General features: G+C 40.4%; 2 protein-coding genes, 1 long non-coding RNA gene and 5 other non-coding genes across 9 annotated transcripts in view; 6 read left to right on the top strand and 2 right to left on the bottom strand.

Moving 5' to 3' along the window:
• Positions 1-4,932, bottom strand: part of TRAF7 (TNF receptor associated factor 7) — a 39,780-nt gene extending 34,848 nt beyond the window's left edge. The window contains exon 1 of one of the 2 annotated variants that reach the window (XM_072417507.1): positions 4,878-4,932. The gene's annotated coding sequence lies outside the window, so the exon portion shown is untranslated. The remainder of the gene's footprint in view (positions 1-4,877) is intronic. The other variant, XM_072417512.1, reaches the window with a different exon arrangement.
• Positions 4,933-5,078: 146 nt separating this feature from the next.
• LOC140335115 (uncharacterized) lies at positions 5,079-10,292 on the top strand. Its single transcript, XR_011921660.1, has 7 exons — positions 5,079-5,216; positions 6,574-6,652; positions 6,857-6,938; positions 7,976-8,056; positions 8,426-8,483; positions 8,829-8,862; positions 10,049-10,292. It is a non-coding gene; the product is annotated as an uncharacterized lncRNA (long non-coding RNA).
• Positions 6,693-6,773, top strand: LOC140336144 (small nucleolar RNA SNORD60). The gene has a single exon (XR_011921809.1). It is a non-coding gene; the product is annotated as a small nucleolar RNA SNORD60 (small nucleolar RNA).
• Positions 7,826-7,906, top strand: LOC140336142 (small nucleolar RNA SNORD60). Its single transcript, XR_011921807.1, has one exon. It is a non-coding gene; the product is annotated as a small nucleolar RNA SNORD60 (small nucleolar RNA).
• On the top strand, positions 8,273-8,353 carry LOC140336143 (small nucleolar RNA SNORD60). The gene has a single exon (XR_011921808.1). It is a non-coding gene; the product is annotated as a small nucleolar RNA SNORD60 (small nucleolar RNA).
• On the top strand, positions 8,679-8,759 carry LOC140336141 (small nucleolar RNA SNORD60). Its single transcript, XR_011921806.1, has one exon. It is a non-coding gene; the product is annotated as a small nucleolar RNA SNORD60 (small nucleolar RNA).
• Positions 8,908-8,983, top strand: LOC140336145 (small nucleolar RNA SNORD60). Its single transcript, XR_011921810.1, has one exon. It is a non-coding gene; the product is annotated as a small nucleolar RNA SNORD60 (small nucleolar RNA).
• Positions 10,293-11,931: 1,639 nt separating the features above from the next.
• The window catches only part of RAB26 (RAB26, member RAS oncogene family), a 176,915-nt gene continuing 169,519 nt past the window's right edge, over positions 11,932-19,327 (bottom strand). The window contains exons 6-9 of the mRNA XM_072417504.1: positions 16,888-16,953; positions 15,731-15,787; positions 14,818-14,894; positions 11,932-13,206 (exon numbers count right to left, since the gene is read on the bottom strand). Of these exons, the coding sequence (XP_072273605.1) occupies positions 13,104-13,206; positions 14,818-14,894; positions 15,731-15,787; positions 16,888-16,953 (303 nt within the window). The 3' untranslated portion in view covers positions 11,932-13,103. The remainder of the gene's footprint in view (positions 13,207-14,817; positions 14,895-15,730; positions 15,788-16,887; positions 16,954-19,327) is intronic.

The raw sequence follows: 19,327 nt of genomic DNA, 5'->3' as shown, positions 1-19,327 counted from the left end.
GCAAAACCTGCATATCAAAATAGTATTTATTGGGTAGAGCCTCACCCTTTACCCCTTCTCTTTGGTCATAGGGGCAGTTTAGAGCACTGTTTCCCAGCCAGGGGCTTCTGTGGGTTCCGTAAGCAAGGAGGAGTTTGTGCCTCTCAGGTCAGTTACCACTGACACCAATAAACTTTTTTTGGCTATCAGTAAGGGTGACATTCGTTCCAATGGCCAACAATGTAAGAGGAATTCTTCCTACTTACCACCACACCCATAAACTAACCTGTGAGCTGTGGATATAGGAAATATAGAAGGGGTTACCTGAAGACCTGAAAATTATTTTAAGGGTCCTCCCATGTTAAAAATGACTGCGTTAAAATTTACTGTAACTCTGAGCTAACTTTGTGCACTATAGCACACCAGCTCGCTGCGGAGTAGTTCAGCCCTAGAGATGAAATGGAAGCAAGTGTAAAAACGTATTCAGTACAACAAATACAAAAGCGGCACCTGTTATCTCTCAGAACAAGGATACAATATCACAGAATAATATAAATTCAGAAGAATGACATTAGTTCCCTTTAGACATATTCATAACTAGCACACAAGTAATTTTGTTATAAAAACTGAAAAATATTTCATATTTCTCTTGGCACCAGTAATTAGCTATTGCTTCTCTCGGAAATCGGCATGATAGAGGTTTATATTATAAGCATCCCAGCAAACACCTCTATGTAAATGGAAACCCAATCATTAAAATCTCTTATAAGCTTTAAGATGATAATGTCATTTCTATAATATTTTCCTAAATCTGGCCACCCTATGTTCACTTCCTGTTACAGAATGACAACCCTCCCTATGTGCTTGTTTCCCATCTCAGTGTTCTCCCCAGACCCTTTAAGCTGGGTGCACCACCCGGTATCTTCAGTAACCACCCGGCCGTTTCTGTGCAAGGCATACTGAGTCACAATACAGGGGCTGTAACCCACCTACAGCTACTTCCTACCTGGCTTAAAAAAAAATTCTGAGGAAAATTACTGCAGCTGGACTCCTACAATGTCTCATAGAATTCCAACACACATTGAGGGGGATTCACTAAAGCAATTCAAACTGTTCACTTACCAATGTGAATTATCACCTTAGAAGTGAATGTGAGAATAGTGAAGGTGAGAATAGACTTTGCAAAGAATACCCAATCATGTGCAAGGAAATCTTAGACAAAACAGGATCTTTGCTTGCACACGATTGGATGATTCAAGTCAGCAAAGCTTGAGCAAAAATCTAATTTACAAAGAAAAGTCTAATTTGCAAGGGGATAATTTATTAATATTATTATTATTATTAAGGAGGGGAGAATGTTGATAGTAAGTGGTTGTATGAGATTGGAGGAAATCAGCAGCACTGAGATAGAGGGATGAGAAAAAGAACAAGCTTTCTCCAAAAGGACCAAAAAATCAGCTGTGTATTAAACATGATCATCTTGCAAACTTCTCCTAGATTGTGAGCTCTTCAGGGCAGGGTCCTCTCCTCCTCCTGTGTCACTGTCTGTACCTGTCTGTCATTTGCAACCCCTTTTTAATGTAACTCGCAGCATAACATGTTGGCGCTATATATTAATATTATTAATAATAATAATAATAATAATAAATGTCTTCCAGTGAGGCTTTTCATCTCCTTTACATTTACTAAACCCTGAAGCACCTTGTTGGTGAAGGCTGCCCCCTGGCTGGGAATGTAGAGAAGTACAGATGAAGAAAAACAAAGCAGCCACCAGTCAGGCCAGCATCATATACATGGAAATCCAGATTGTAAATTCACTCACAATGAAAATCTGCAGGCACGATTGAAAATATACTACGAATGGTTTAGGAAAAGCAAAGGGGAGCAGTTTTGGTAAAGCATACAAGTGCCATTTAACTTTTTCTTTTAGTTCTGCTTCAAGCTTTGTAGCACTATGGCTGTGCTTTGTTGTTCCTTCTCACACTTCTAAACTATACGCTAATTGACTCATTTAAAACAGTGCACTCCCTCTATGGCTGATATAATATCCCAGCTGGTGAGCAGTTAGGCATTGGAGTGGTAATTCTATTTCTCCTTTCTGCCAAGTCAGCAAAGCACATGCTTCCTATTGGAAAGCTTCAGCTCTGATGGACCTTTGCAGGGAGACCACTGCTTTTACACAATGGTAGTGGCAGGGAAAGTCCAAAACTTTGCACATCTTTAATACTTTCTGATCACTGAGGATGCAGCTAAGGTGTTCCACACAACCTATGCTGCAGTTATCTGCATGCTTGTCCCAGGTGTGTGACCGACTGGCTGAACCAAATCACAGGAGTGAGGAGTCGGCTTACGTGATTGGCTGAACGAAATGACAAGAGCGAGTAGCCGGCTTATGTGATTGGCTTAATAAAATGACAGGAGCGAGTAGTCGGCTTATGTGATTGGCTGAATGAAATGACAAGAGAGAGGACACAGATCCTTCCTGACACAGTAAAGACTGTAGCCGGCGAGGACGGAGGCTCTCTATATATTATGCACTTAAATCTCTCTCCACCATGGACTGAACTTGTCTAGAATAAAGCTTTGGATAGAAGAACCTATAACGAGTTCTTCAGTTATGATAATGAATATCTTTTTGAAATATATGATGCGTCAGCCAATACAAAAATGCAATATGGACACTGTAGAAAAAAATTGGCCACAACCCATGGAATGACTTTGTAAGTTGCTGCAGCTATATAAATAATATATATATATATATATATATATATATATATAAAACACACACAATGCTGGGCCAAAAAAATAGTACCCAAGTCTGTTTGGGGGCAGTGTAATAATGTGGGGTACCTGTGGGGGCAGTGTTATGACCTGGGGTACCTGTGGGGGTAGTGTTATGATCTGGGGTACCCGTGGGGGCAGTGTTATGATCTGGTGTACCTGTGCAGGCAAGTGTTATGATTGGAGGTGCCTGTGGGGGCAGTGTTATGATCTGTGGTGTCTATGGGGGCAATGTTATGATTGGAGGTGCCTGTGGGGGCAGTGTAATGATTAAACAAGCACTGACAACACACATGACTCACAGCCGCTTGTGTAATATCATACAAGGAAGTCATTGTATTTTATATCATTCATATTCACATTATCTCTGCCCTGCCTACAGTGAGACAGCTTGTAAGATGATTGTATAGCTGACCATCCCATACACAACATGTCTGTACAATCCCTATAGAACAAATATTTATTGTGATGATCTCCCAGGTGTGTTGCACAATTTTTCCAACACAGCACAATTCTCAGTAGTGTGTGGTATAGTGGTGCAATGCAACCCACCATGAAGCTGTGTCGAGGTGCCATTGCAAAATCAATCCAATATTGTTGTGCCATTTAAAATGAACGGTGCCACAATGCACACAGGTTGTGTAAAGTCACACTAGGCTCACTATTCTAGTTGTATCCAATCAGACGTGCTGCTGCACTACAGGATAAATCTACAGGAGGTCGTACAATCACACAAGGACATATCTGATATATTTATTACAAATTCCAAGTCTCCCCCTGACATATTCCTAACTGTTATAAATCTGTTATTTATTGTGTGATACTTCCCCCATCTCCTAAATTGTAAGCTCTTCTGGGCAGGGTCCTCTCCTCCTCCTGTGTCACTGTCTGTATCTGTCTGTCATTTGTACCCCCTATTTACTGTACAGCGCTGCGTAATGTGTTGGCGCTATATAAATCCTGTTTATTATTAATAATAATATTAATATTGTACACATAGGAATGTGATCTCTGTTAGACTGCTCTCCCAATTCAGCCATTTTTTTCTCCAGGTGGAATGTGATTGGACAGGTGAGACATCACCTGCACCGCCGGGAGTCATGTGACCAGAATGCTTCTGTTTACAGGCAGGAGGTGTCATGAGGTGGTCAGCTATGTATGAGCTCACACCTGACCAATAGACTTGCACTGAAAGAGGAGAGATATAATAATATTATCATTAATAAATAGGATTTACATATCACCAACATATTACACATCGCTGTACATTAAATAGGGGTTACAAATGACAGACAGATACAGACAGTGACACAGGAGGAGGAGAGAACCCTGCCCTGAGGAGCTTACAATCTAGGAGGTGGGGAATATATATATATGGGAATGTGATTGTAGTGAATAAACTGCTTTCCCATTTTTTTCTCCATATCAGATCTCTAAGAGGAATGTGATTGGACAGGTGAGTTACCGCCTCCATCACCTGCAGCATGCTTCCATATACAAGGGGAGTCATGTGACCTGCTTCCCCCACCTCTTAGATTGTAAGCTCTCCGGGGCAGGATCCTCTCCTCCTCCTGTGTCACTGTATCTGTCAGTCATTTGTAACCCCTATTTATTGTACAGCGCTGCGTAATATGTTGGCGCTATATAAATCCTGTTTTTTTATAAATAATAATTGCATTGCATTCAGCAGACTATAAATTTGCATGGTGTGTTGCCATTGGAGATGCTGCCCCACATGTTGCCATGGGGGATGTTTCTAGGCACCCCAACCACGTCATGTGCTCTGTCACAGCAGCGTTGTCACTCTCAGACAGGAAGTGCGTGCCTGGCAGGATCACCTGTACGGGCAGGTAATATAATGACAGATGTCAGCACTTCTATTAGCTGCATATCAGCATTCATTTCCATAATAATAATGGCTGTCAGGTCTGTGGTGTGTTACTGACGTGTATCTAGAGTTCCCCCTTAGATAGAAGCAATGTATATGACATGAAGACACTCAGCGCTGCCATTGTGCGGAGAATAACACCGCGCACTGACCTTTGTGGTCACAGACAGCCCGTCTAACCCGTCCCCCCACCCCCACAGCTACCCGTCTCCCTCCATGAAAAACTCACCAGTCCGCCGCCATGTTTTCCGGCTTCCCTCCCCTCACAGCAGCTGACAGGCCCCTCCCCCACCACTCACCGCCACATTCCGGGAATTCCCACCGCGCGCGGGATTCTGGGTAGCGCGCGCGCACACATGCGCGCCCCTGCAGTCAAGAAGGGGGCGTGGCATCTTTTTAGTCGCCTTCCTTGCTACGAGAGGAGAGCTGGAGGAAAAAAGAAAATGTCATTGGCTGTGTTGGTGGCATGTGACTCAGCGGTCCAATAGCGAGGCGGCATTAGGGTGCTATATAGTTTGGGAGCGCCTCGTTGCTCAGTCTTTCCTTGGGTGCTGTGTGCATGTGGAAGGTAAATGATTATTGTAGCTTGTATGGCCTGAGTAATAAGATTCAATCCTCAGCTACTCTACACACCATGCTAAGGCTGTGCTCATAAAGAGGACCTGTCAGTCATGGGTCTGTGTGTTGGTGTGTGCTGACCCCATGCTGTGCATTGCTCTGCACCCTATGTGAGGGCTCCTCATACACTTATAATTGTTCCTTGATTGTGGGGAGCCTGCTCTGCATGCCAAACTAACACATGGTCAGCTTCTCTCCTCCTAGTTGGGGTATTTAAATCTGGATTTATTTATTGTAATCATATAGATAAAAAAAATATATATATATATATATATATGATTGTAAGCTCTTTGGGCCAGAGCCTTCCATATCTGTGTCTGTCATTTGCATCCCCCTATTTAATGTACAGTGCTGTGTAATATGTTGGTGCTATATAAATCCTGTATAATAATATATATATTTCTGCCATTGGGGCTCTTAGAACAGTTACGTGTTTGCAGCATTGTGCCGATAAAAGCAATAATGTGTTCATCTGTCCGGTCATGTACATTGATGGGAATATGAGATTGCAGGGCCTTTATATTGCAGTGGAAATCTGCAAATGCACTTAAAGCAGAACTAAACTGAAAAGTCCCTTAAACAAAAAGTACACCTACCTTCAATCCCAGTCGGATCACTTTGGGGGTGTCCGGCATCGGGTCCTACGCCGTCCCAGCATCTCACCTCAAGCCCGAACCATTTTTGCCTATTCCTGGTTCTTCCTTGTCACCCGACCCAGATGCAAAATTGGGTAACGTAGGTTGGGAAAAAATTGCTGATCTCAATGCGCATGCAAGTTATTTTGTTTGCGAAAAGGCTCCTGCTTATACCCAAGATGCTTGTTCATGTGCAGAAAAAGCACCCAAGAGTGTTACACTTAAAAACACAGAATTTTTACCTTACCTAAAAAAGGTTGTCTACCCTTTTATGTAAAGTGAAATTTCTGAGTTTAGGTATGCTTTAAAGTCATATGACATACCTAAGCAGTGCTTAACCCAGAAATCTTTTTAAGCCGGGTGGGAAGAAATTGTAGGTGGGTGGAAGCCCATGAATTAGTGACCCGACTCCTCAGTAACCACCTAAAAACAACTGGGTGGTTGCTGAAAAGTGCCCGGTGGTGCACCCAGCTAAAATGGGCTGGGGAAAACACTGCTAAGCAATACAACAGATTCACTTCAAGCCCCTATGATTGCTTAGCTGTTTTACTGTCTTCCCTTCCATAGTAAAGCAAACTACTCCATTACTAGGATAATTATCAATAAATGCAGCCATTGCTCTGACCAGTTTGAATGAAAGTTACATCTTTTTATCAACTGCTTGCTTTGTAGGTGAAACAGATGACTGCAGCCATGGGTACTTTGTGCTTTAAATCTTCTGCGTGGCATCACACGGAGCCTCCGTGATTAGGTGAGATTTCATTCCCATGTGTCTATAGTTTCTTTGGCATTGCCCATGATGTACCCTAAATTCTGACACCTCATATGAAACTGTCATACAGCTTTTGATTCTGTTTTTTGGGCTGAGGCAGCCATATAAAAAGAAACGGTTACATATCCTGTCCTGGGGTATAAATAACAGCTTTTAAATATTTATATGTTTTTTTTCTTACAGATAAAGACTATTTGGTGGTATAAATGCAGCAATAATCTTTGTAGCCTGGTCTTCTGTGCCTGGTGATGTGTGGAGGACTGCGGTAAGTTGTATGAGACTGTAATGGTCCTTTAATTTAACTTAATTTAGAATTAATGTAACATTCATTCTAGTTTTCCTGCACTTACCGTGGCAAGCCATCAATGATTTTTTTTCTATAACGTTAAGCCCCGTTTTGTTCTCATAGTAAAAAAGGATGTACGCAGGTAGGATGGTAGCGGTATGTTTGGACCTCCAGAAGGGCTGTAACAATTGGTTTCTCTGTTAAAGCAAAACTAAACTTAAAGCAGAAAAATTACTTGACTTTAATCCTGCAGATCCCTCGATGCTGGACCTTCTCACGTTGTCCTAGGGGAAAGAGATGATCTCACGCAAGCGCAATGAGATCAGTAACTCCCTTCAATAGAAAAAAAATGCCCCTTCTGTGCATGTCTAAAAAAAGAATATAAATAACATTCTCCCTTTACATGTAAGGGTTGTCTACCTCTTTATGTAAAGTGAAAATGTTAGGTATACATTAAGTAGAACAAGCAGGATTTCAGAATCTGTCTCTGGTGGGCATCGATGACCTTCACTTAAACATTTGAGTCCATGGGTCACAAGTTGTCCCTCAGAGGAGCTTGTTCTAATGTCCTACCATAGTCTAAGGACCATTTTTGTGAAGCCAACCTACCAGTAAGTGTGATGAAACCACAAACTCCATACAGATGCTGCTTTCTAGTGTTGGCGGTTTCTAGCCACTGTGCCATCTAGGAGGTTTTAACAGGTATTTTAAAAGAAAATGTTAGGGTCATATTGGTCTTGAGGAGAGGGTTTTCTCTACAATAGACACACCTCTGATAAGAACTTCAGAAGCAGTGTATGAATGCTACAGGAAAACCTTTTCTTGTGTTCATGGTTTTAAAATCAAAACAATCTTTACCTTGGCATTGCCCATGATGTACCCTAAATTCTGACACCTCATATGAAACTGTCATACAGCTTCATGATTCTCTTTTTGGGCTGAGGCAACTGCCATTTTTTTAAGAATTCTGTCCTGGATTATATCCGTTATATAACGGCATTTATGTTTTTTTACAGGTTGATAATATCTGGTGGTATAAAGACAGCATCAAGCTTTGTAGACCATCTGTGCCTGGTGGTGATATGTGGAGAACACAGGTGAGTGTTGTGGAAGTGTAGCGGTCATAAGCAGTGTATGGTTTTATGATGGTATTGGATGCATTACTACTGCTTGTATATAAAAAGATCACATCCAAAGCTGTAGTGTTCCCCGTGGCAGCCAATCTGGTGCCTCTTCTCACCTAAATTGGAATGAATGCTATGAGAAAACCTGTGTTCCTGTTTTTAAAATCAAAACAATCTTTACCTTGGCATTGCCCATGATGTACCCTAAATTCTGACACCTCATATGAAACTGTCATACAGCTTCATGATTCTCTTTTTGGGCTGAGGCAGCTGCCATTTTTTAAAGCATTCTTTCTTGGGGTTATATTAGTTAATAACCGCATTTATGGTTCTTTTTTACAGGTGGAGAATATTTGGTGATATAAAGGCGGCATCAAGCTTTGTAGACCACCTGTGCCTGGTGAGTGTTATGGGACTGTAGTGGTCTTTAAGCATTGCATGGTTGCACTATGGAGCTGGAAGCATTGATACTGCGTTGTAAAATTATACAAAATGACAGCCAAAGCTGCTGTGTTGCCTGCGGTAGAATGAATGTTATGGGAAAACCTTTTCTTGGGTTCATGGGTTTTAGTATCAAGAATCTTTAGCTTGGCATTGCCTATGATGTACCCTAAATTCTGACACCTCATATGAAACTGTTATACAGCTTCATGATTCTCTTTTTGGGCTGAGGCAGCTGCCAAATAAGTTATGAAATTTTTATTTATTTTATTATCTGTTAACATGTGTGTTTGTTTTTTTGCAGGGATGATATAAAATTGCTTGCACCTCATAAAAAGGTAATTTAGATGATTTGGTTTTCTGGATTTGATCAATATGTAATGAGCCACTGATGATACATTTTAAACTTTCTGACACCTCATCTGAGCACTCTGTGCTGATATGCTATATCTGAGGCTCTTTGAATATGGAAATATTTCTGAATATAAAAATATTTCTGTCTTAATGTGTAAAGGGAATCTTATTTGGACAGTTGCAAATCACAGCCAAGACTTTTAGTACTATGGAGCATGCACTGCCCTGCAATTGGCACAAACTCTGTTCTGGTTTCAGCACTGGTATGGGAGCTCCTGTAGTAGGAGGTAATGGCTATTCGACACGTTTCCCTTATCACAGCTGTAAGCAAGTATTCAGACTTGGTTGGCTCCTTTCATGTGGTCATACATTGGTCTACATTTAAAATAACCTCAGATTACCCAATTGTCCTGCTTTTTGTGCAAGTTGGTGACCAACTGTTTTAATTGCTGTACACATTTGCCATTGCAGACTTATGCTGCCTGAAAGTGGTGCCCAGAGCAACTAATATAATGGGCACATACAACATTAGCAGTTTTATCTAAAGCACACCCTAAACATTTCTCCAGGTGAAATGCTTGCTTGTAGTATGAGCATTGCATTTGTGCCTGGTGTTATGGAACATTTGAAAGAAAACCAGACTTATCAACTTCACCTTAATCTGGCAGAAATTGGGGTTGTCATTTTTCTACCTGTGGTTGATCAAAAACTTTGTGAAACATGCACATTTTGTGCTTGCAGATGTGCAAGAAATATAGTATGCTCTTAACTGCTTCTTGATCATTACAGTTCCTTACCATTTGGTGTCAGCCCTACCTAAATTTTGAATTACAAGATGGCACAGGACACCCCGTTACCTCTACTTGTGCACAGGAAGTTCATAGCTCACTAGACTTATCAATAACGGCTATGTTCTGTATTTGCAAAAAATTGTTCTTTACTTAAAATGTAAAAGCAAATTCAGTTTATCACATTGACTAGTTAGCTGCAATAGATTTTCTTTGGGTTTGGATACCCTTTTAAGAACAGGCTTTGCAATACTGAATACTAAATGGCTGGCTTGCATTTAATTCCAGCATCTAGCTAAAATTGTTGCATGTCAGTTTTGTTCATTACCCAGTAAGATTGTGTAGGAACAGATGTTAATTGACATTTTTGTCTTCCTCTCAGGAGTTGATTGGAGCCTGTTGAGTTATTATGGAACTGACCGCAGCAGCTATGGAGTATAACGTAATGAAGGACAATTAACCAGCTGAAGCTTGGCACCTAGGGACTATTTTTATGGGTGAACCTATTCATTTGCTGGTTGAGTTAACAATCTGTTAAATGGAATGCGTTGGCCATTATACCTCTGCTCAAATGGGAAATGTTTGTTGTATCCAGTCATTTTAATAAAACAATTTTGGCATTAAAAGCATACCTTTTTATTTTTAAATGTTACAAAATTATACAGATAACATTTAACTATTGTAATAGCCAGCGCTACAGAATATGAAACTGATGGAGAATTATTGAAAGCGGACCCTTCCAATATGCCAGCAGTACAAGCCCGGTGGAGGTGATTTATTACTCTTTTTACAATTGGTATTTGTGAAACTTCCCAATATCATATAAACCAAGATTAACTTTATAGCAATGTAGACCCATAAGCTTGGTGGAGGAAGTGATTTATAAACAAATGATACTGTAAATTGTCTAGAATGAACTCTTCATTTTTGCTGATGGCATGCTGTGGCCCACACATCTATCCCAGGTTTGTATTCAACTTTTAGGGTTAAAATTCAATTCAAATGGCACCCAAACACATTAAAGCCAGTGCAGCACAGTAATGCTTGTGTATATAAATAAACTTGCTCATTTAAAATACTGTTCTATACAGTGAGGGCAGGTAACTTGTTTAGATCTGGGGAACTCAGAAGCAAACTACATGTGTAACCTCACCTTATACACATACAGGTATTTCTCATCCATCTGTTTACCTACATATCAATGCCAAAATATCCAATGCCCATGAAGGCAGTTAGGTGACATTTTTAAGGTTATTAGATTAGAGAAAGTTTAAAACATTTTTAGAACAGGTTTAGATGTGTGGTTCACAATACCTATTGTAACATAGCTGTAGTTATTTTAAATGGCTTGTACAACAGAAAAAAACCCACTCCTGCTTGACAATAAAATCCTTTTGTAGGTACAAGATTAGGGTCTCTGGCTAAAATGTGGCAGATGGAAAAGGCCTCTATGTGGTGGCAAGAAATAGCCACCCTTTACTGTGTGCACTGATCACCTGAAAACATAGACATGTAAAGTGAGTATATGGTTACAAAGGAACACATCAAGGCGTGGAATATGTTGGGTGGCAGTGATGGACTTTCTAATTCCTGCAATGGCATCTGATAGCCTATGGAATTGACCTCCTCCATGCCACCTAACAAAACCTTGAGCGTGCCAGAAACAGTTTAATGTTAACTTTTTTATTTTTAATCTTACATGATTGAGTTGGTACTTGACTGCTTTAAACCAATAAATTGCACAAGGATGCAAATTAAATTTTACAAAGGTCAAATATGACTGCTAGATGATCAGAGCAAGTAGCAGGTGTTGTGGGGATCGTGACAGTGGTTGATACCTCCCAAAAGTTGTTAAACCTAATGCCCCTATTTAATGTACAGCACTGCGTAATATGTTGGCGCTATATAAATCCTGTTTAATAATGCAGATAGTGCTAAAAGTACATTGCAGCTCGCTGCAGACACATGTCGACTGCCAAATCTGAACCATGGAGAAATAGATGTGGACAGTTACACTTACATCATATGGATGTCAGAGGCTGTGTGTACCTGGGGATGAGATGGCAGTAGGATACACTGGAAAGAAGGCAGGCAAGAACTATGATCTGTTGCAAAAGTCTTGGTGCAAAAGAACCTCTTCAGAGGTCTTGAGTCTGTACCTTGATGGGTCCAAGCTGTTTTGTTGAGGAAGGGGCTATACAATATTGGCCAATTGCCTTTAATGTTTTGGCTGATCAGTGTAGTTTAAAAAAAAAAAAAAAAAAAAAAAAAAACAGAAGCCAGGTTTGTAAAGAATACTGACAAGTGTAACCGATACCTGTAAAATAGGAGTATAAATTCAAAGGTTTCAAAAATGGTCTTGCTAAGCTATACATCAATACAAACAAGTGTATAGGAGTCGTAGTGTGAGAATAACTGACGATATGTAACCTACCCCTGATTACACTGAGGTAATGCATATAAAGCCTTAGTTGCTTGCTGTCTACAAAAGCCCATTGTACCCAACTGTTCAAATCTTAACTGTAAAATGACAGCTGTAAAACTTAAAGCTGTCTTTTGTTGGTCCAAACCACATTCTAAGCTTTGTACTGATAAATAAAGCAGCCAATTTCCCAAAAACTGGATGCTATACTGCACCTTTTGGGTGTGAGGCCAAGGTGTTCTATTACTATGCTGTGGCTTACAAAAAGGCTACTTCTAAAGCAACAAAAACAACAGATACCAACCCAGTTTTGCATTGGAACACTTTACACACACAGAGCTTCTTGTCTTGTTAACAGCAAAATAATTAGAAAAAAAAAAGTTTAAGAAGCTTCTTAAGTTCTGAAGCTGCAGATGCATGTGTTAAACATATGACAGCTGCATGTGTGGACAAAAGGACACCCAAACCTGATATGAAGATGGCTTACCCAAGAAAACCTGCAAACATTGCAGCTGTGGTCCCTGAATTATCACGTCGGTGCATTTTTTGAGGCAATCTCCCCAACACTGAATACATTCATTGAGGTTCTTGCACACAACGGCTAAGAACAGTCAGATATGTGCATATAAAAATGTAGCTCTGCACATACTTCTCAGCTGTTCCATTGTTTAATACAGAACTGGTCTGGTAATAGCTTTATGTACAGATGTGGTATGTCGTCTATAGTAAATGCATGTTGACATTCAATATGCCTAAATGTCCTCCTTATATCAACTTGTACAGAACAGTGGCCAACTGTGCAGAATTAGTCTGGTCGTTGAGATTTAGATGTCCTTTTGTTGAACACAGCAGGTTGCTACCCTTACAGATACAAACACAGACATGCACAGACAGAGAATGCTCCTCCACAGAGTAAGGTAGGTGGGAGCTGTGTTGGGTGGATTCTTGAGTGACCCCCTAGCGGAGAGGCTGAATGTTCTCATCAAGTCTTTGTACAGAAACCAGGGTGGCAGAATCAGGACTTGCAGCATCCCGAACCTTTGACTTCTTTCTTGACATAGTCGTGGAGTTTGAATTTGGGCTCGTTGGGGAGCTTCATGGACCTGTGTTTTAATTCTCTGTTGGAAGACAATAAAATTATTTGTTTTACATAATTGATGTATAAATACCCAGATATTTGTCAGTGACTTCTAATAGTTCTGTTCTGAATGCCCTCTTCTGACCTGATCCCTAAAAAGTGGATTTACGTTCACACCAGCTTTCTGTACTTTCCTCCAGGTGCTTTTATATTATCTATAGATTTATAAACCAAGGATATCTATATTTTTGTATGCTGTGAAACCCATAGAGAGCCACTACTGCAATCTCTCTTCCTGAAAAAATCTCAAGATACTGGCTATTACACACCCAACAATAGAAAAGACCATGAGTAGCAGCAAGGGACACTTTGCAGCAACGCCATACAGAGTGCACACCAGATGGGGAGAAACTTGGAGGTGAACCTAGACAAGCCAAAGTAACAGGTAACAATTAATATCAAGTTCGCCTAGCTACACTACACTTACCTTTTATTACAATTCCAACTTTTAATTATAAATTTGCCCAAGGCCATCCCTGCTTTTGCTCAAAGTTATGTTCGCTCTGCAAACATGATGGCACTGGTGACTGGCACTGGTGAGTTCTGCAATGCAGGAAGCTGAGGACTAATTGGTTTTCCCATAGATAGAAATACCAGGTTTTGTGGTGGGAAAGCAGCTCCTTATCCTGCTTGAATCAACTGAGCTTGTTACTTTACCTATAAAAAATAAACTTGATAATACCTGCTCTCAAGCAATCATCTTACTTTTGCAGGAATCATCTTACTGGTAAAGCAGGAATAAACATTGTAGTTATAATTTTAACTAGTTCTAAAAGATTGCAGATTTGCCAATAAATTCCCCTAAAAACTGTGACTGTCTTAATAAATGGTTTTAATATTAGTGAACCTGTAGTCATCTCGAATGATGAACTAAAAGGGTAAAGCAAAATACAGCCGCTTGGAGGTGCTTGCACATGTTTTAATCTGCCTTTGGAGCTTTGCTGGAACTTGACCAACGTACCATCTTACCTTCATATTGGTCAGCATACCTACTTATTGGTTAGTGATGGTGATCATCATAAACCAATTATTTCAAGGCCAGCTATGTTTAGAACTTGCAACAATGAGCTACCTAGATTTCAAAGCCCTGAAATGCATTGAGAGGTATATGCAAGTATCTGCATTTGCTTCAACGCATACAAATTGCAGGTTTGCTTTAAACTGAATGCTTCTTTGGAGCTCGGACTAATATAAGCCGTTCTATGTTCTCTATAGAGCACAAAGGAATAGGCTGGCTTTTACACTAAATTAAACAAGACGTGTAATGTTGCTTAGCTATTAAAATGGCTCTTAAACATGTCATGTTCTCTTTATCACCATGACATAATAACAAGAGTTGAGTACTAATAAATAGCATAAAACACTATTTCCTCAGGGATTACCAACAGAATATTCTATAAAGAGGAAAGGGAAAGTGTTCCCATAGAAACACAGTTAATTTTTTTTCAGATCTTCATAACGGCTGTAATTTGATTGGTTGCCAGGAGTCTGATGTCTTTTTAGGACTATTCGTGTCCATTTAAGCCAGGTGAGTGGCATCTCCTTGCACAAATGTAGATAAATTCCGAAAGGTAGACCAAAACTGACTTACTTTGCGATGGCCATGAATGCCAATTCCACATTTAGTCCACTTTTGGCACTCGTTTCCATGAATGGTACGCCATATTCCTGAAAGACAGAAGAAAGTCACAGATTAATATACTAACTTTACCCATGCACATTGCACTTAAGTGTAAGGAACATCCAGAGATAGTGTTGTGGTCTGCAAGAAATCAGGTGGATTTGCTGGGCCAATATTCATCCTAAAGGTTCAAGCAGTTTTTCCTCACCTTTACAACCTATAAATAACATTCTGGTTTCGTGGGGAACCCCTTTCTATAATTACTAAATCCACAGCTCACAGTACATTAGTGTGGTGGTCAGTGGGAAGAATTCCACCCTTACAGATAGCCAAAAAGATCATTGGTGTCAGTGGTAACTGACCTGGGATGCAAATTTCTCATTGCTCAAGCAACCTCTGGAGGAACCCTGGATGAAAAAACATTAGCTTAATGTGTTGGTACACTTAAAACTGACATTTCAGCTCCTGGTAGATGCTTTTAGTTTCTTGCATCTCTTTGGGACTCTCTGAGCTACCAGGTCTGCACACTTTTTGTCCAGTGATCCTACCATGATGGCCCTTGTTCAGTCACCTACTATTTACTGAAAGACAAATGTCTCCCAGGCCTGGCCCCGCATGGTGAGCCAGTCACCTGGGCCCAGCTTGAGAGTACAAAGGGCCTTGCCATCACACATTGAGCAGGCATTGTCCTCCATTGTCATCACCAGGAAGGCTGTTCAGAGCAACATGATGCTGCAGCAAGTGTATGTAGGCAGGAAGTGGCTGAAAGGAGCTCAGAGATGGAAAAAACATGACAGTTGTTTATGATATATATGGTCGTAGCAATCTAAATGTCATCAAGTTAGGATTTTCTTTAAAAGAAGGTCAAATATATCCAACTCACCTTTGCCAGCCGCTCTCCATCTTCCATCTTGACAGCCCGTTCATGCGTGGAGTCCACCTAAGAGGAGAGGAGAACAAATCACAGAATAAATAAAGCCATACCAGGACAGCTTGGCTCGGGACTAAAATTCTGTGGCCGGGACTTACACACCCTGATGCATTAAGCTTTCAAGAAAATAATGGTTCTCTGGACCAGAATTTCATTTTACAACTCGGAATTACATCAGGGCCCTAGTGAGGAGTGTGAACACATGTTTTATGCATTGCGAGCTTTCAAGTAAATGATGAATATTTAACAAGAGCTAAAGTCTTTTTAGCACGAGACTGGCGAACCTATTACGTGATGGATTAACATTTAACCCTATGTGTGCTAAGCCAAACTGCAATATGCCTTGAGCTGTACTAGAAAATCGATTCCACCATTCTCATTAATCCAAAAATAGCAGAGAAGGGTAATACAAGACAAGAGGATATAATGATATTGGGAAGGATTTGAGTGGTGAAGAGGAGTGGCTCTGTAGGACTGGTCATAGCGGAGCGGAAGCCTGTGGGTGCAAGGATATAAGTCAAAAGTATTTCAGCTCATTCCTTATCTCCTGGGGGAATAGCCCTTGCACTGCATAGGTAGACTGCACTGTCCTGTAATTTCTGCACCTGATTTGTGAATTTGATGTGGTTGGGTCATAGGGCGGACCCGTCAAGATATGAAGAGGAGAGGCCCTGTGGAACCCGCCGTATGGGAAGGATGAATTTTTGGACCCACTAAAACACAGCATGCAAAAATAAGAATTTGTCCACACTTTAACTTGTTTGGCTAAATTTTTAAAGTTATATTTGTTTTTTCTGTAAAATGAAAAAAGAACTAGATTTGTGTTGAGCTCCATACCATCTAGAATTGAAGTTAGACCGGAAATGTAAAAAAGTGTAAAATGTCTTTCGCAAAAACAGCGATACCAACTGATTCTAGTAGCAGGTTAGGCGACTAGTAGTGAGCCATTGATCACATGTTATCCAGCAAAGGAGATGCAAATCCCTTTAATGGCCTATACTGCAGGTAGGTAGATTTGGGGGTATCAGACAGTGCTGGAAATCTTTTTGTTGCCATTAATCACTGATGAATAGCCAGATGTTGCTGTTTAAATCCTCATTAGTCCTCACCTTGTTTCCAAGAAGCATAATGACCACATCTTTGTGTGCATACTCGTGGATCTCGGTCAGCCAGGCCTGTAAGAAAACATTGAAATATATTAATTACTCTGGAAGGTAGCTGAACTATACTTGTTCACTTCATGAATCCTTAGGTCAGAAATGTTACCAACGCAAAGTAGGAAATAAATAGGAATAGAACACAAATGGAGCATGTGACAGTAGCCATAATATATGTCTTATAGTAATAGCTCCAGTAAATACAAGAGTTTTTTTTCTTCAGATTTCTTGTGATAATTATCGTTGGCTTTAAAGCAATGCAAAGCAAAACTAAGAGAAAACAACAAACCTGAAATAGCAGACTCTATCAGCCAGGACACTATCTGCCTTGCAGGTTCTCCCTATGTTTGTGTACTTACCTCTCAAATGAATCCCCACTACGATGTCTCCATAATAATTTTCAGCACACAGCATTCCAGATGTGCCAGATGCCTTAGTAGTAATTATTATTACACAGTATGTATATAGCACCAACATATTACACAGCACTGTACAAAGTCCATAGTCATGCCACTAGCTGTCCCTCAGGGGAGCTCACAATCTAATGTCCCTACCATAGTCATATATCATTATTATAGTCTAAGGTCAATTTTAGGGGAAACCAATTAACCTAACTGCATGTTTTTGGAATATGGGAGGAAACCAGAGTACCCGGGGGAAACTAGGCAAACATAGGGAGAACCTGCAAGGCAGATAGTGTCCCGGCTGAAATTTGAACCTGAGACCTTGCGCTGCAAAGGCCAGAGTTCTAACCACTAAGCCACCATGCTGCCCGCCATATATGACAAAGTCACTGCTGAGTTTTGTAGTGATATAGGGAAAGAACCACAGTGCTTGGCCACCCAAAACTTCCAGTCAAATGCCAAATATATCGGGATGTAGTCCAACAGTTGTGTAACACAAGGCTGCAGTGCCATTCAGAAGCATTGTGAATCTGGCTGTGGTATGTAATCTAGGACTTTCTCTTTTTTTATTGAGTTTCCTCCTAAAGTTTATATCATCCATAGCAATACATATGTGGTCCATTAAATATGCAATTGAAATCCTTTTGTTAAAACAATGCTAGTTGATTCCAGCTTCCTGTAGTGAGCTGGCATGGCTGCACTGAAATCTCATGAGCTCGAATCAGTTCACTTGAACATCTTCCCCTATGTTATGCAGAAGAGGAGGAAGAGTGGCTGCATTTATGTTTTTGAATATTCACCTGGTGCACTACCTGTCCCAGAGTGACAACACTCCCTGTAATGCAGATATAGAGGGGCAACTAGAACAGGGCATGTGTTAATGTGTAAAGACACAGAATAACTTCCTCTGCTATGAAGAAGAAGAGAGGGGTGTTCTGTAGTCTTGTCCTAGAAGGAGATCTCTGCTCCTTCATAGGCACATCCCAAGGCAGAACATGTTTTCCTGCCGGATCACCAAGCACAATAAACAACTAATGCAGCCATTGCATTCAAGAACTAGTAAGCTGCAATATACCACAATATTGTTTTTGGGATCAGATACACATTCTGGGCCCAACCCATAAGACTACTGATCTGAAGAAGTTAAAAGTAGATAAAATTGACATTTCACTGTTTGTATATCTTTTGAAGACTACACTTTTTAACAGATCTCACACGCAACTCCAGGTGCTGAAACATTCTATCACCAGCCTGTGGTGATGTCCCTGCGCCTTGTTAGTAATGTCACAACCAATGTGCTGCCAGAACAAGGTGGCAAAGTTTAAAGAATTTTCTGCAATGCTTTACCAATCCACTAGATGGCAATTATGATCCAGCAAACAGAATCCAAACTTTTTTAAAGTAAGTTTCCTCATTCTAGAAGTAGAGGGTTATTTTGACAGCACTCCACTTCCATTTAGAGTGTTGGAGAATGATTGTCATTCAGTCTCAGGGACTGTCACTGAATATTAAGCTTTTTAAAAATGATTAATGCTTGGGATAGAGACAAAAACCACTTCCATTTATCTCAGGCTGTTAGCATGAGCAATGTAGCACTGATGATAAACTGTCATGAGTCAATCAGGCAAATCAATCAATCGGTGACACTCAGGAGTAAACTGCGTGACTTTGGTTCATGAAGACAAACAATGACGAAAGACTCGGGGAGGGGAGCTTTATCAAGCACTTTTCTCACAACTTCATAAATATATGTACATATATATATTTATATATATATTTATCTTGCATACATACATGCTGTGTTCTCCCCGGCCCCTTTTAGCTGTGCACCACCCGGCACTTTTTACTAACCAACTGGCTGTTTTGGGGTGATTACCTAAAAGTTGGGTCACAATACAGGGGCCACCACCCACCTACAGCTTCTTCCCAGAAAAAAAAAATCTGTTAAAAAAAAAAAAAAAAAAAAAAAAAAGGTGCAGCACCATCCC

This window comes from Pyxicephalus adspersus, chromosome 7 (assembly GCF_032062135.1).
Source record: "Pyxicephalus adspersus chromosome 7, UCB_Pads_2.0, whole genome shotgun sequence".
Lineage (NCBI taxonomy): Eukaryota > Metazoa > Chordata > Amphibia > Anura > Pyxicephalidae > Pyxicephalus > Pyxicephalus adspersus.
The sequence above is the reverse complement of the archived record's forward strand: the minus strand, read 5'-3'. Positions and strand labels throughout refer to the sequence as shown.